At 44.2% G+C, this 16,980-nt stretch overlaps 1 protein-coding gene across 3 annotated transcripts in view; it reads right to left on the bottom strand.

The window, feature by feature from the left end:
• The window catches only part of WFS1 (wolframin ER transmembrane glycoprotein), a 35,239-nt gene that overhangs the window by 16,654 nt on the left and 1,605 nt on the right, over positions 1-16,980 (bottom strand). For all 3 annotated transcript variants that reach the window (XM_066573306.1, XM_066573304.1, XM_066573305.1), the window contains exons 2-3: positions 15,048-15,194; positions 7,747-7,829 (exon numbers count right to left, since the gene is read on the bottom strand). In XM_066573306.1, coding sequence (XP_066429403.1) covers positions 7,747-7,829; positions 15,048-15,189 — 225 coding nt within the window. In that variant the 5' untranslated portion in view covers positions 15,190-15,194. The remainder of the gene's footprint in view (positions 1-7,746; positions 7,830-15,047; positions 15,195-16,980) is intronic.

Genomic DNA, 16,980 nt, shown 5'->3' with positions numbered 1-16,980 from the left:
TGGCAAGCAACTCTGCATGCTTATACAGCATAAATCTACCTCCTTGCTTCTCAATTACTTTGCAATTTAGCAAAACTGCAGTTCAGGAATCTTGAACTGATGGGTGAGGATATTTATTCTGTTTCGGAAAGAAAGATCATTGGTTTAAAAAAAAAAAAAAAAAAAAGATAATAAAATTCTGCACATGGTTCCTACATCGGACCTTGATGAGCAAAGCTCAGGAGTATTTGGTACTTTAATGCAATGGAAGTTCTGTATATATGTGGAATTTAGTGGGGCAGCTGTTAGATTTTACCTCCATGATCCTGCAAGTTTCCATAAGTATATCATTAGACAAAGTCTATGGTCCCTCCTTTATGGGACAAACTTGTGTTTTATTCTGAGCTGAAAAGTCAAATGGGCGGTCCTATCAGTTATTGACAATGAGGTATCTGCCTGTCTAAACAGGCTGCATAAGCAAACTCTGACGTCATTCACACAATCTTTTTGTGTAAAACAGACCCTTAGGTCCCCCCCCCCCCCCCACACACACACACACACGCGTTGCGGTAAGCACCGCGATTAAAATGGCAGCGCTTTGCCATGTTTCACTTACGTTTTCTCTTGCCTACACAGGCTTTTAGCCCTCCTCATTGATGAGGAGAGCTAAACGCTCAAAAATAGAAAAAGACACCGCTCGAAAATAGCGGTGTGGCTGTCTAAGCTGTCCCATTGGAAACAATGGGAACGTTATACAGTAATTAGTGCAGTACTGAAAGCGCCGCGCTAATCGTGGTTAAAAAGAAAATCATCTGTGTGAGGAAGGCTTTAGATGTAGGTCACTGTTCAGATTTATGACCAGCAAGTTATACATTTCATGGACAATGTATTTTATACTTACATGATGGATATAACCTTTTTTGTCCTGAGCGAGACGAACATGGTTAGTAGAATCCTAGAATGGTAGAGATGGAGGGGACCTCCAGGGTCATCTAGTCCTTCCCCCTGCTCAGTGCAGTATTCAGTAAATCATCCCAGACAGATAACTGTCCAGCTTTTGCTTAAACGCTTCCATCAAAGGAGAACTCACCACCTCCCATGGTAACCTGTTCCACTCATTCATCACTCACCGTATAATATCTGATCTGTGTCTTCTCCCTTTCAGTTTCATCCCATTGCTTCTAGTCTTTCCTTGCGCAGATGAGAATAGGGCTGATCCGTTTGCACTGTGACAGCCCTTCAGATATTTGTAGTCCGCTATAAAAGCTCCTCTCAGTCTTCTTTTTTGCAAGCTAAACATTCCCAGATCCTTTAACTGTTCCTCATAGGACATGATTTGCAGACAGCTCACTATCCTGGTAGTTATTCTCTGAACTTGCTCCAGTTTGTCTATGTCTTTTTTAAAGTGGGGTGCCCAGAACTGGACACAGTATTCCAGATGAGGTCTGACTAAGGAAGAGTAGTGGGGGATAGTTACCTTATGTGATCTAGACTCTATGCTACTCTTAATACATCCCAGAATTGTGTTTGCCGTTTTTGCTGCTGTATCACATTGTTGACTCATGTTCAGTCTATGATCTATTAGTATACCCAAGTCCTTTCCCCATTTGCTACTGCTTAGCCCAATTCCTCCCATTCTGTATGTACTTTTTTCATTTTTCTTGCCCAAATGTAGGACTTTGCATTTTCTCCTTGTTAAATACCATTCTGCTAGTCACAGCCCACTTTTCAAGCTTGTCCAAATCTTTTTGAATCCTCTTTCTTCCCTAGGGTTAGCTATCCCTCCTAGCTTTGTGTCGTTGATCAGTTTCCGCTCAATACACTCCTCTAGATCATTTATAAAAATGTTGAACAACACTGGGCCCAACAGAACCTTGTGGTACCCCACTTGACACATACTTCCACTTGGATGTGCCGCCATTTATGACCACTCCTTAAGTATGATCACTCAGCAAATTGTGAATCCACCTAACGGTTGCCTTGTCAATCCCATATTTGGTCATTTTTTCAATAAGGATGGAATGAGATACTTTGTCAAATGCTTTACTAAGGTCAAGATATACTAGATCCACCGCATTTCCCTGATCAACCCAGTCGGTGATTCTGTCATAGAAGGAAATTAGATTCGTCTGGCATGATTTGTTTGTTACAAACCCATGCTGGCTCTGGTTAATTACTCCATTCTCACCCAAGTACTTGTATACATGCTGTTGAAGACTTATGCCAAGCAACAGAATAAAAGGAAGTTGTGAGAGGAACCAGAGAAGATCGCAGACACGATGGATGGCATTAACAAGGAATGCTGATGAGTCAACAGAGAAGGACAACCAGCAATTACTTTATATATAACAGATCTGAAAACATGGTAGAAAACCTACTACAGGTTAATGAGGACCTCTCACAAGCAAAACTTACTGCATACTTTAATAGCCTACTCATTGATTCCAGGTTTTTTTCCCCCTTCTAGCTCCTCCCCCCATCACAATCGCTCCTGCTAGTTTGGCAGGCTGTTACAAGTATACTGTCAGGAGGGTGGTCTCTACCACCAAGTGTCACTTTACTAATCTCAAACTATCCAACTAACAGGAGCAACTGCTTAAAAACCAGCTGGCTAAAGAAAAAAAAGGGCTAGAATGGGGAGGCAAAACTGGCAGCAGAGCAGAGTATGAGAGATTCAGGCCACTGAAGGTCCTCGCAGCTCAGATGTGTAGCAGATTTTTGGTGTGGATTCAGTTGTGAAAATGCAAGATTATCAAAGTGCATTTCACCCTTTACATGAGATCAGCAACAAACACCCTATGCAAGACATGCAAATTATGAAGCAAATTTGTAGCAAAACATGTGGCGAAAAATCTCTGCTACCTCTGGGCGAAGCCTTACAGGTTACCTAGTTTGATGAATAGAAGATACTCAGTTTACAACGAAAAGTTCCGCAACTAATAGTAGTAGAAAGCCCGTTCCAGAAAGGACAGCAACTGCAACTATATACCGGTAATACAAATATCCAAGCTCGGGAAAATCATTCAGTGGGATGAGGAATAATCGTGACAGGATTCTATGGTTGCTATGGGTAATAAAAGGTTTTCTTTTAGAAAGATTTCATGAAAGTGTGGTGCCCAACTAATTTGCAGACATGGCTACACAGTGCACCTTTAGTACTTGTCCTAATATATAGGACACCCAGACATGACTACACAGTGCACCCTTAATACTATATAGGAGACCCACTCATGACTACACAGTGCACCTTTAATACTTGTCCTAATATATAGGGAACCCAGATATGGCTACATAGTTCCAACTTAGTACTTGTCCTAATATATAGGGGGCTGGGCACAACTACACAGTGCACCCTTAGTATTTGTCCTAATATATAGGGATCCAGACATGGCTACACAGTGCACCATTAGTACTTGTCCTAATATATAGGGGACCCAGACATGGCTACACAGTGCACCCTTAGTACTTGTCCTAATATATAGGGGACCCAGACATGACTACACAGTGCACCCTTAGTACTTGTCCTAATATATAGGGGACCCAGACATGACTACACAGTGCACCCTTAGTACTTATCCTAATATATAGGGGACCCAGACATGACTACACAGTGCACCCTTAGTACTTGTCCTAATATATAGGGGACCCAGACATGACTACACAGTGCACCCTTAGTACTTGTCCTAATATATAGTGATCCAGACATGGCTACACAGTGCACCCTTAGTACTTGTCCTAATATATAGGGGACCCAGACATGGCTATACAGTGCACCCTTAGTACTAGTCCTACTATATAGGAGACCCAGACATGACTACATAGTACAAACTTAGTACTAGTCCTACTATATAGGACACCCAGACATGACTACATAGTACAAACTTAGTACTTGTCCTACTATATAGGAGACCCAGACATGGCTACACAGTGCACCCTTAGTACTTGTCCTAATATATAGGAGACCCAGACATGGCTACACAGTGCACCCTTAGTACTTGTCCTAATATGCAGGGGACCCAGACATGGCTACACAGTGCACCCTTAGTACTTGTCCTAATATATAGTGATCCAGACATGGCTACACAGTGCACCCTTAGTACTTGTCCTAATATATAGGGGACCCAGACATGGCTACACAGTACACCCTTAGTACTAGTCCTACTATATAGGAGACCCAGACATGGCTACACAGTGCAGCCTTAGTACTTGTCCTAAATTATAGGGGACCTAGACATGGCTACACAGTGCACCCTTAGTATTTGTCCTAATATATGGGGGGCCTAGACACGGCTACACAGTGCACCCTTAGTACTTGTCCTAATATATAGGTGACCCAGACCTGGCTACACAGGGCACCCTTAGTACTTGTCCTAATATATAGGGGACCCAGACATGGCTACACAGTGCTCCCTTAGTATTTGTCCTAATATATAGGGGACCCAGACATGGCTACACAGTGCACCCTTAGTACTTGTCCTAATATACAGGGGACCCAGACATGGCTACACAGTGCACCCTTAGTACTTGTCCTAATATATAGGGGACCCAGACATGGCTGCACAGTGCACCCTTAGTACTTGTCCTAATATACAGGGGACCCAGACATGGCTACACAGTGCACCCTTAGTACTTGTCCTAATATACAGGGGACCCAGACATGGCTACACAGTGCACCCTTAGTACTTGTCCTAATATACAGGGGACCTAGACATGGCTACACAGTGCACCCTTAGTACTTGGCCAGTCCTGTTGACCTGCTATGTGCCACTATACTTCACCCAGACATAGAAGCTACATGTAAGAAATCACACATAGATATTTGTGTCCAGATATTTGGGCTGCACAGAATGACACTCTTGACCGCATCTTGTGCACCCCTTCTGTAGACGCTATGGTGATGAGCGAGCGTGAGGCATAGAGGGCAGTTACATAATGCATTCACATGAGGGCAGAGTTGTTTTGATAACAAAACCACCAACCAATGCATCAGGATAGATGAATAAATAAATAAATATAAATATATTATATATAATTAAATAATTAGATAATGAGTATTAAGGGTAGTTTACTCAAAACTGGCACAAAGAACAATTGATGCTGTTTATACCAACCAGATTCTTACATTTTAAAGACACTTCTGTAAATGAAAGAAATCTCAAGTGTCAACCCAATCCTGAAAGCCATGTATTATTATAGGTTATGTGCAATGTACTGGAGTTTATTACCGGTTTGTGGTGAAGTCACCTGCATATAACACACCCTTTCCAATAATAAATTCCTCATGACAAAATAAATTTCCTTGAAGTAATAAAATGTTTGTAACCCGCATAGAAGTGGATGCAAGAAAAATTAAATTAAAAAAAAAAAATTTGCGATATGGTTTAGGCCTCATGCACACGCCACAGACTGTACAGCGGGGCACATGTGGTCCCTTACAGCTGTGGACTAAGGAGTGGCACACAGGCTGCTGAAGAGACATCGGGCATCGGATGCAGTATGCCACAATATTGTTCTGAGATTTTTACGGAACAAACAGAAAAATGTATGGATGAAATTGGATTCATATGGAGGTAGACAAACACCCTCCTTGCAGTATGCCCCCTCCTTTGGAAAATTGACCTAAAAGCATGTATCCTACCCCACACCACTAAGTGATATGAATGGAAAGCCAATGGTGAGCGCTGGTGCCCTGTAATACTACAGCCATAGGTACCAATCCCACCAGTGCTTTATCATGGCCTATCTAATCATCCTGTATGTGCGTTTCCTCCAACTCCTTGCTGTCCTCTCATACTGAATTACAACATCAACAGGCGTCCTTCATCACCATCATGTACTATATAACAGAGCAGGTCAGCAAAATGACAGCCACATACTGGATTAGGTTTCTGCCACCTTCTCCAGCTGCTAAATAAAAATGTCACTAGTTGACTGATACGTATTGGCATCTGCTTGTGTGCCCAAAGCTCAGCAATACACGTTCCCACAATATCTCATAATAGGCCTGGCAGGAGACGCTCCGAAGAGCAGCAATACAACTACTTTCCCTTAACCAAGAGCTTTCTTAGTTGAAGGGTCTTTCTTGCCCTTGAATACCCATTTAAATCATAATGGTATAACAAGTAAGTTTCACATTTTCGCTATTGATGATCAAGGCCGCTGCACTAAGGTCAGCGCTTACTGTTTCCTCCACTGACCATAGTGACAGCGGCACAGGAGGTCAGCTGATTGGCAGGAATCCAAGCAACGCGCCCCCACCCATCACATATTGATGACTTGACCAGTTATTTATATAAAAAAAAAATAAAAAAAAAAAGGAATAAAATACCGGAATACCCTTTGAATCAGCGGGCAGTCCAATTCACATTGCCCCTGCATCGGCTAACAGATGGTTAGGCCCACGCACCAGGCCACTTTGCAGTATTTACATGCGGCGCCAGAAACCCTTAGGCCTCATGTCCACGGGGAAAATCAGGCCCGCTACGGATTCTCCATGGAGAATCCGTAGCGGGTCCCTCCTGCCCCGCGGACATGAGGCATAAAAATAAGAATTAACTCACCTCTCGCCCGCTCCGGATCTTCCCTTCGCCGCGGCTTCATCTTCTCTCCGTCGCGGCCGGATCTTCTTTCTTCGACCCGGCGGATGTGCACAGCACGTCGGTTGCGTGCCCCGCGCATGCGCCAGCCCGAAGAAAAAAGATCCGGCCGCGACGGAGAGAAGATGAAGCCGCGGCGAAGGGAAGATCCGGAGCGGGTGAGTAAATTCCTATTTTTGTCTCCCGCGGATCCGGACGGCTTCCATAGGCTTCAATAGAAGCCTGCGGGAGCCGTCCCCGCGGGAGACCCGCACGAAAATGGAGCATGTCCAGATTTTTTCATGCTCCATTTTAAAAAAAAAAACCCACTTTTTTTGACCATCCGCGGGTATTTATCTACCCGCGGGTGGTCAATGCATCCCTATGGGATGCGGATCCGGGGGCAGGAGAAGAGTTAAAATCTGCTGCGGATTTTAATTCTTCTTTTGCCCGTGGACATGAGGCCTTAGACAGAGATTCCCCAAGTACGCTTTCATAAAAAAAGACATGGCAAAATTAGTTTGGGAAACACAGGTAGGTCATAATTGTAGCACGGTGCTTGGTATACTTGGGTAATAAGTGATGACCAGTACCCTCTAAGATCCTATAAGACTTCCTGCACGTTCAGATCTATCCAAAATTGAGGCGTTGAAAAATTATCCAGTTTCGGATGAACAGGGTTATGCCATAGGGGAGTATCGCCATCAAATCTGAATACACAAAGACATTTTCTGTGACCCTCAAACCTGTCTAGCGAATTAGCAAAGTAGAGGGAGTAGAGTTGCTCCTCTTGGTTCCAAGACAGGCCATAAGATCTCTAAATTCCAAATATGTGCTAAGTGAGGTTGGGAATTTGGCAGTGTGAGCTCAGATACCCAGCGAGATAAAAAAAACGCAGCCAGATAGTAGAAATAGGAATCCGGCAAGATAGAATGGTTTTAGGATTACATCACTGAAGATGGAGAGCGAGATCCTCCAGCACCAACGTTACATAAGCTGCACCATGACTGTACGGAGTGACAGGTAACTGCAAGTGAAAGTACTCTGCTGAACAGAGAAGAGCGGTGTGCGAGGATCTGCCGGTCACGCGGGGTGACTGTCAGCGGCACGGTGTTTGTGTAGTGAATCATTCTGGGTGGTAGAACATTCCATCACAGTCATCTGCCTGCTGTTATTACAGTCCCATCCTTACCTCGCTCTGGGCCTTGGCATCCCCGCCTCTGGCTTTCTCCAGCAGTTCCTGAAAAGTTGCTTCTTGATCCTCATTCATAGTTTCTGCAAAGAGGAACAACATTAGATTTTTTGAGTTTATTTCATTTTGTTTTTCTTGTATAAACAGTGAGATACACAATAATCCACAGTAAGGCAGTACATCGCGGCCCGCAGGCACACCTGACCCTTTAGATCAAGCCAGACAGCTTTCGGTTTTGGAAGAAGTCCTGATATCACCTCCCTATTCTGAAGAGGAGCTTCCTGATGTAAACCTCTTGCACAGTAAGGCTCTGTTCATATCTCGTTTTAGCCGTCATCCGGGGGTCCTGGCATCGTGTACATTTAACCCCTATGACGTACAGTTATGTCATGGAAGTACAGGCTTGTATTAGAGCGGAATCAGGGGGTCGATCCCATTCCACACAATGCAGGTAGGAGGGGGGGGGGGTGTCTTAAACAACCCCCCTGCAATAAGATCACGGGTTGCCGTTTGGATGCCATGGCAGGCAGAGACCTTCTGAGGGCTCCTATTGCAGATTGCTTATAAAACCATGTCCGTGGCTTGATAGATTGCCTGTATGATGTAATACTATTGTATTACATTTTACTGCAGAAGCAATCAAATGATTGCAAGTTCATGTTCCTATGGAAAAAAGTTATTAAAAGTAATAAAACAAAAAAAAAAACAAAACACCTTTCCCATAAGAAAAAAGAACAGCCCCCCCCCCCCCCAAAAAAACACAAAAACACACATTTGCCATCACTGCGTCTATAAAAGTCTAATCTATAAAAATAATGCATAAAGCCTCATGTCCACGGGCGGATTGGATTCCGCATGCGTGAGCCCGCAGTGGAATCTGACCCTGCCCACGGCCGAGGACCCCGTGTTACCTGTCTTGGTTTTCTTTCTCCTGTCTGGGTCTTTTCTGTTCTGGTCTGTGGATGTGTGCGGGCGCAACGGGCGGCGCACATGTGCAGTACATTATTTTTTTCCCCCAACTCCTGCTTTCACGTGGGATCCGCACCCCATCCACAGATCGGATGGCTTCCATTGATAGCCTGTCCGCAGATCGGATGGCTTCCATTGACGACAAGGGAAGCCGCCCATGCAGGAGCTGCACTGAAAAGCAGCATGTTGCGATTTGTTTCCCGGACCAAAAAGGCTTGAACTACGGATCGCCTGCACGGGTGCCTCACAGCAGATTCGGCAATTCAATTCTGACCGTAGACATTAGGCCTTATTTATCCAACATGGTGGACGTCAGTAAGAGGAGAAAAATTACACCACGTCAGAATTGCTGTTAAAAGATGAAGGCAGAAACATTTTTATTCTTCTTTTACACCCCTCCCCCCCCCCCCCAAATTTTGTTTTTTAAAATTAGTAAAGCAAAAAATAAATAAAATAAAAGTAGTACCATTGAAACATACAACTAGTCCAGCAACAAACAACCCCTCAGACAGCTATGTTGATGGATAGATAAAAGATTTTTTCTTTAAAGTAGGTAGGAAGAAAACGAAAATTGGGTGGGGTATGGGGGCGTGTCCTTAAGAGGTTACAATTCTGAAAATGGAACCCATCTCAACCATTATAAAAAAAAAAAAAAACCTTCATAAAACCCCAGTCATCGCCCTAGATATAGAAAAAGCTTTAATAGCTTATCCTGGTCCAATTTACAACTAGTCCTTCAGCAAATGGGATTTGGAGTAACCTTTATGAATTTCATCACGGCCCTTTATTCTAACCCCTCTGCATAATTCAAAATCCCTTCTACCACATCAACCCTAGTCTGGATCTCTAGAGGCACTCAACAGTGATGAACTCACACCGACTTGATTTGCAATTGCAATAGAACCCCTAGCTATAGCTATCTGCGACAACTCCGATATATCTGGTGTTCCCAATGGAAAATAGAACCCTAAACTCAGCCTCTTTGCCAACAATCTCTCTTACCTTCCTAACTTACTTTCAGTTCTGGAGAGGTTTGAGAAGACATCTGGTCTGAAAATGAGCCATTCTATAATGCCCCATCATACTCAGAAGACTTATCGAAATTAACTTCAAATTTCATACATGCCCTCACTTCCTTAGACTTTCCAAAGTGGTATTGCCCTTACCTCTCCTGCATAGGATGGATCCACAGTGTCAAAATGGTTCTATTACCAAGACTCTAATATCTGTTTAGAACCTTTCCTATCCCAGTTCCGTACTCAGCAGTACAGGCCATACCAAAATGAGCAAGGTCTTTCATTGGGTCCACTCTACTCTGGACCAGAGCCCCCCTCCCAACTAACCTTCAAAACCACGCCCCACTCTCATTCTTCTCCATCCTACTGTGGCGCCAGGTACGATGTATGACAACCCATCACTCATTTCATCTCCACTTACCCCACTCCTTTCTAACCTAGCTTTCCCTCCAGGATTAGACGTCCTAAGCTTTACATGGTGGCCGACTAATAAACTCACTACCCTGCATAACTTTTTATCACATGGTAAGCCAATCTCATGATCCTTTTTTTTTTTTTTTACAAACCAATTCCAACCCCCTTCAGAGGAATGGTGGAGAACAATCCAGGTTTTTCACTTCTTGTCCTCTCTTACATCCTCACATTGTAAAGTTGAGCTAAACCCATTGGAGGCAATGTGTAAATACTGCCCAATATACCCAGGGACCCTCTAACAACCTGATACAATCCTAAATGGTACACAACAAAACCAACTGCCCTATAGAACTCGTTGGGAAAATTATTTTAATTCGTCCTTAACCATAGAACAATGGCGTCATTGTAGCGATACATTTAAGCATGAATAGCTGGCAGGTCTCATTAACAGAAACATGCCTAAAAAGTACTACATAGAGCTTACCTAGTACCTACCCAGATACACTCACAATCCTGAGGTCTCTGACCTATGCTTCAGGGGTTGCATGGCCACTGGTTCCCAATTACATATCTGTTGGTCCTGCCCTATAGTGCAAGCCTTTTAGAGAAAGGTCACCCATCATATAGCCTCTGTAACAAACATCCCCAGGTTTTAACCCCTTTTTTCTTGCTAGTAGGCAATAAACTTACAAATATAGGAGTTCAAAAGGTGCATTGCGAATATTTATCACAATTGCAGCTCACATTTACATAGGCCAACAATGGCGAAAACCACAACTACCCTTTGACGCATTAGTGGCCCGCATCAATAACTTACTGCTTTCTATAAGAAAAAAACCATTGCCATATGTCAGGACACAGTGGTCCAATTCGAAAAAGTCTGAGACCCATGGATTTCTCATATTAATATCCCTAATTTGCACTATTACCTCCAACTTTAAATATAGATATAACTTCTAGCACAAAGCCTCCGATGCGTAGAGAGCACTCCTGCTTCTACTCTTCCATTTCCCCTTCCCACCCTTTCCTGTTCTCTTCATATGGCTATTTCCATTTTCACTGCTATAACTATTACCTGTCTTGTACCAATATCTACTTAACCCTGCGTGGGGCATCTGCGGCAGGTTTGTTGCAAACGTTAAAGTAAAAGCCCTTTAAAAACACAACAGTGCAGCCGGAACCGACTGATCACCGGCCACAAAAGATTGCAAAACTGTTCCGTAAATGGAGAAGAGACGTGCTGTTTCATTTCCCTCTAATGACCCATTTAGGAGGATCATATTGATTCTTTAGATAAAACATGGCTTCTTTCAGACTGATGAAAGCGAGGAGTCTACTCTGTAACCTCGGTGGATGCAGAACATTCTTATCAAGACAGCTGTTGTATTCCTGAGAGAACATGACCCCAGGCGTCCCACTGTGTCCAACCTCTCAGCAGGTTCCTACAAGTATTTACTTCTCACCTGGAGCCACGTTGTGAACGTGACCTTATTCATTTTCTGTGGTTATTTGAGAAAAAAAAAACAAAAAAAAACACACCATTCACACCAAGCATGGAAACATGGGAGCATTTTGTAAGAACATATTCTGCCTGCTTTCCAGCTAACTTTTCCCCTCATTATCCCAGTGTATATTCTCCTGCTGTTTGTGTCAGTCTTCACTGTAGTTCTGCCATTCTAGTCATACATCAGGTTGACCAGAAAGAATACTGGCTGTAAAGATATATAGATTATTCAGCAAGAGGAATTCTAGGGCACATTGCAGAAGAAGAATACGTGTATTGTCTGATATTGTGTAACCGTGTGATACAGGAACATGCATTTCAACAAAAAATAATGACAAGGCAAAAGCGGCAGATACAATATATTGCAAGACATACAGTCCCATCTACAGGATCATTGAAACGTGTTCCGCTGCGGTTGACCCACATGCAACATTTTAAGGTGCACTCGGGGGGGGTTGTCACTCAGTCTTCTACATGTAAAGTTTATGGGGGGGGGGGGAGGGAGTTCCTACATCAGGGGACCCAAACCCACGTACAGTATTTAGGGGCTTTAGCCACCCCCCCTATGCTGCACTTCTAATGGGATGCATAAAGCAGGTTTGAAGGTAATTTAGCCTAAGCACATCTTACATAGACATAAACATGGCCAAGGACTCTCCAGATGCTTCCACCAGAGCTTGTCATCATTAGCAGAAAGCCGCTATATAAACACTGCTAAAACCCCCTAGAAGTCCAAAGATGCCCAGGATTATCTCTGATTACAAGGGAAGGAGCTGACGCTCCGCTATGGGGAGCATTCCTACAGGCACGGTTTATATTCCGTAGTGCCATAAATCCATGCGTCAGCAGATAAGTAACATGTGGACAAATATTTACTCCAAGACTTATCAGCCGGTCTGGAGTAGCTTAAAAAGCAAAAGAAATCTCTGACTGGACAGACCGTGGCCTATGGGTAAGAGGGAGTTTATTTCTTTAGCACACCACCACTGAATGTGCTAGCGCTTCAGATGAAGAAGAGCTGTATTTGCTATTAAGCTTCTGGGACACAAGTTCATTTTTCTCATTTGTGCCTAATCCATTTAAAATAAAAAATGTATATATATTACACGCAGATTATTTTACGATACAACACACACTACCAAGTTTTTCACGCAGAACTATTCTGATCTGTTTTACGGACAAGACTCGCCCATTCAAGTCAATGGGGAGAAAGAAAAAAAGACAATAAAACGACTGCCATCTGTGTGCTTTGAATTTTAAGATGCCGGAAAAAAAATTGGGGTAGAACATGCCAAATGATAAAGTTGGACTGGCTGCATACCCACATCAACAGAGTACCCCTCAATTCTTGCTGCATAACATTGCTTTGCCCATCACCATGTCATGTGACTTCAGCAGTCACCAATTGCTGTTATCAGCAGTACAGCAAAGCCTCTCTGAGGTCAAAGGGACATATAATGTCCTTGCATAAATATAGGAGTTGCCAATTCCTTTATGATCTCATAGGAGCTGGAGGACTGAGTTCGGGGATGTGACTCTCACATTTAGCTTCCTAGCCATTGTAACTGCTGCCTGCATCTCACAGGCTACTAACAGCGTAGTCCGATCCGGCAGTCATGCCCTCTTCCATCTGTTCCCGACTTTTTGCTAACGCATGAGATGTATGTCAGCAAGAGGTATCAGACAGATGGACAAGGAATTGACTGGGGGAATCAGACTACAAAGGCTGTGTTGTAGTCTGTTACCATGGAGACACATCAGCCTGCATAGGAAGTGTAAACCTAAAAAGAGAGGAAATTGTCAAAGCCATTTGCAAGTTTGCTTTATTTTAGGTGCATTGGAGTAATAAAAAGAAATCAACTGTGAAGTTGGATGTGGGCTTTAAAGGTCTGCCCCGAGTCTGAACTTACTTCCACACCTTACAGCATTTTGGATGACAAATGAATGCCATTGTTGGCTGTCAAAGGCAGCAATTTTGTCATCATCCCATGAAGGTCAACAGTGTGCAAGTCCTCTATAAATATACATTACCAGGTGATCTTTGCCTTCCCCGCCTACACTTAGCAATTCTTGCCAGGCTTGTCTCAGAATGTGCCCAGCAAAAGAGTCAATGTTCGATGATTCAGGAGTGGAGTGGCAGCGTAACAGGGATTTTACATCAATCGTAAGCCGACAAGTGACCTTGAGCAGGCGACGAAGGTATCGTTGTTGGAAGACATAATGTTGCTGGTTGATACATGTGGTCGCTTTTCATGTTTCAGATGTATATAATACAATCAGGATCACAACAGTGTTCATTAGTCGTATCTTCATTTCTAATGGGGGTTCGGTAGTAGCCCCTATAGGGCGAAGATGTTGGAAAGTTGCCCACGACTTCCTGATGTGACACTGGACATCATGTTCAACACCCCCGCCATTGATGATTGTACTACCCAAGTAGACAAACCTGTTGATCTCTTGCAACCACTGTTGATTGTTGACTGCGATTGAGGGATTTGTGGCTACTGTGTACCCAAGCTGTATTACCCGTGTCTTCTCAAAGCTAATCCGTAAACCAACCACCACCGCTTCTTGTTCGAGAGCTGCTGATACTTGCCAGAGTTTGGGTAGGGATGGTGCAAGGAGAGCTAGATCATCCGTAAAGTCCAAGTCAGTGAACTATTGTATTGGGTTATGTCCCACAACACTTGGCCTAATTGCTCATTTTATGATGTAGTTGAGCAGTAGACTGAGGAGGAACGCCAACAGGATACAGCCTTGCCGGACACCTGGGTTGAGATTGAAGAAATCCATCGCTCCCATATTGGTTCGATTGCAGCAACTAGTTGCATGAAAAATGGTAATGAAGTGGCCAACTATGCCGTAGGATTTGAGGATCTTCCATAGGGCATCCCGGTGGCCAAACGGAATCAAACAGTGCTGAATAGACTCCGTTGACTATAATGGGGTCCGTTCCGCTTCCAGTTGGCGGTCTTTTAAATGGAAGAAAAGGGTATTTTGAGCTGGATCTGCAGCGGTATCTCCGACTGGAGGTTCCAGCATAGATGTGAGACCACCCTAATTTAGTCCTGTACTCCTTCTGACTGCCAGAACACACATTTCTATTGGTAGGAAATAAAGAATTTTTAGCAAATATTAACCCTTATTTGCCTGGATAAAGATGTCCAATAGGCCAGAAAATATACTAAGGCATAGAGAAATACATACCTGTGTTGTCACTTAAATAGGACTCGGCGGCAGGACTAGGCACTGGCGCCGCTGTGCCTGTGTAAACACTAGAAGGGCCCAGCCCTGCTTTCATTTTAAGCTCTGCTTAATTGGAACAATAAAAAGCTATGGTCTAAATACATTGTACATGTAAATGCTCAGACCCACAATCATCGTAATTATATAAGTACCTGGCACGGCTGTAAATACCCTGGGAGATCCGGAACTGGAGGGTCCCGCTCTTTGATGGTCTTCATTGCTGTCTGCAGGAGTAGCAGCGTTGAGCTGTGATCTGCCGAGTAGGTGCGGCGCCGTCGTCGGGTCCGACTCCATGATTTCTGTAGACAATATTTCACATAAAGTCACATTGCAGCCAGACGGAGATTAGACAAACAAAAGCTAAATTCCAGGCAGTCACAAACTATTCCAGAAATGGTGCCGCAGCTGAAAATGCGTGCTGACACATCCTAGAAGTATCAGGAGCGGCAAGCCAGCAGATGCGGCCTGAAGGAGAAAACTATGGCGCAGATTTATTACTAGTACCTTAATGTAGACTCACTATGGTGTACTTTGTGTGACACATTCAGCACCTCTTGTAGCACGTTAGATACTACTCGCCTCCTAAAACATAGCATGTTCCATCCGCACTGTATACACAGGCACATATTCTACCCTAAATCTCTGTACATACAGTCCCCCGGTGGAGACAGCAGCTCCGTACCACCGAGTCCCACGGACTGCGTGAGTTGTCGTACAGGCTCCGTGCACATGGCGCAGTTTGTCCAATATTTCACAAACCCTTATAAATTCCACTACAATGTTGTAATGAGCCTCCACGGAGAAGGTAAACCGAGGGCTGTAGTGTATATAAGCTCAGCAGTCACCGGACATCTGCATGGAGTAAACACTGCGAGAGGGGTGCGTCCCGAGACTGTGCAGAACAGAATCAGACAATTCATTTATTCATTAGGTCATGGGATCAAATAGCTTGCTCTGCCTTTAATACAGATTTGAAACCTCTGGGAACGAGGGCACGGCGTCACCTACTAATATACTCGTAGTAGGTCAACGTCACTGGGCTGTTGTGATCGATAACAATCATCCGCATGTAGCAGAGAGGACTTTGTCACTGATATCACAGTGCAGTTTCCCATTGGACTCACTCAGTGTTATCATAATCCACAGAAGAAACCGTGCAATGACAAATTCAACTCTGCTACATCAATAACTCTCATAACAAAAATACTCGGCAAACAATCTGTAAAGGGGAACTCTAAGGCCCCCTGCACACAGGCGGAAATTCTGCGGTGGGATTTCCCACAGAATTTCCGCCTGTGCCCGCCTGCATAGAATTGCATTACAAAACGCAATCCTATGCAGACGACCGCGATTTGTCCACATGAAAACAAGTAACGGGCCGGCTCAACTCTGCGCAGGCTGGCTGGCGCATAGCAGAGATGGAAGACGCCGGGAGCAGGTGACCCGCAGGTCTCTGCAGGGGCATGGGTCCGCATCCTGCTGCGAGAATTCTCGCAGCGGGATCCGACCCGGCCATCTGCAGGCGGCCTAAGGGTGAATGCTCACGAACGGATTTCTACCGCGTTTCGTGAAGCGTGAATTCCACGGCTACTAGCTTATATTGAACCTAACAGATTTCTTCCTGCCAATGCTCACATGTGGAATTCTACCACGGATTTCTGCAGCAGGAGATAAATCGCGGCATGTGCGATTTGCGGCGGATTAACGTCGCGGGAGGTCTCCATTAATATAACACTAATGGAGACTGCGGAATTCGTGATTACTCACAGGCACTTCTTTGTTTAATATCACAATACTCCAGCAGCGTAAATCCGCGGACGTATCAGGCGACGCTCGTGGGTATGAGCCCTAACTAAAACTGGAATCCTATGCCTAAAGCGGCGTATCCAGTGATTAATCCTTTCCAATCCACTGTCTGACATCTGAAGACATTCTGATTGAAGGCTGTACAGCTTCGATGTCGGAAGACGTCCGGCAGGGTGTTCTTACTGTTTATTACTGGCCACTCTGTTGTTGGGGGGCCTCTCCAGCATGTCACATACTGCATATGGCGCCATTGTAAAATGGCCAAAAGAGAGAACCCCC

The sequence above is a fragment of the Eleutherodactylus coqui genome, chromosome 7 (genome assembly GCF_035609145.1).
Source record: "Eleutherodactylus coqui strain aEleCoq1 chromosome 7, aEleCoq1.hap1, whole genome shotgun sequence".
In the NCBI taxonomy this organism is placed as follows: domain Eukaryota; kingdom Metazoa; phylum Chordata; class Amphibia; order Anura; family Eleutherodactylidae; genus Eleutherodactylus; species Eleutherodactylus coqui.
This window is presented reverse-complemented; position numbering and strand designations above follow the sequence as displayed.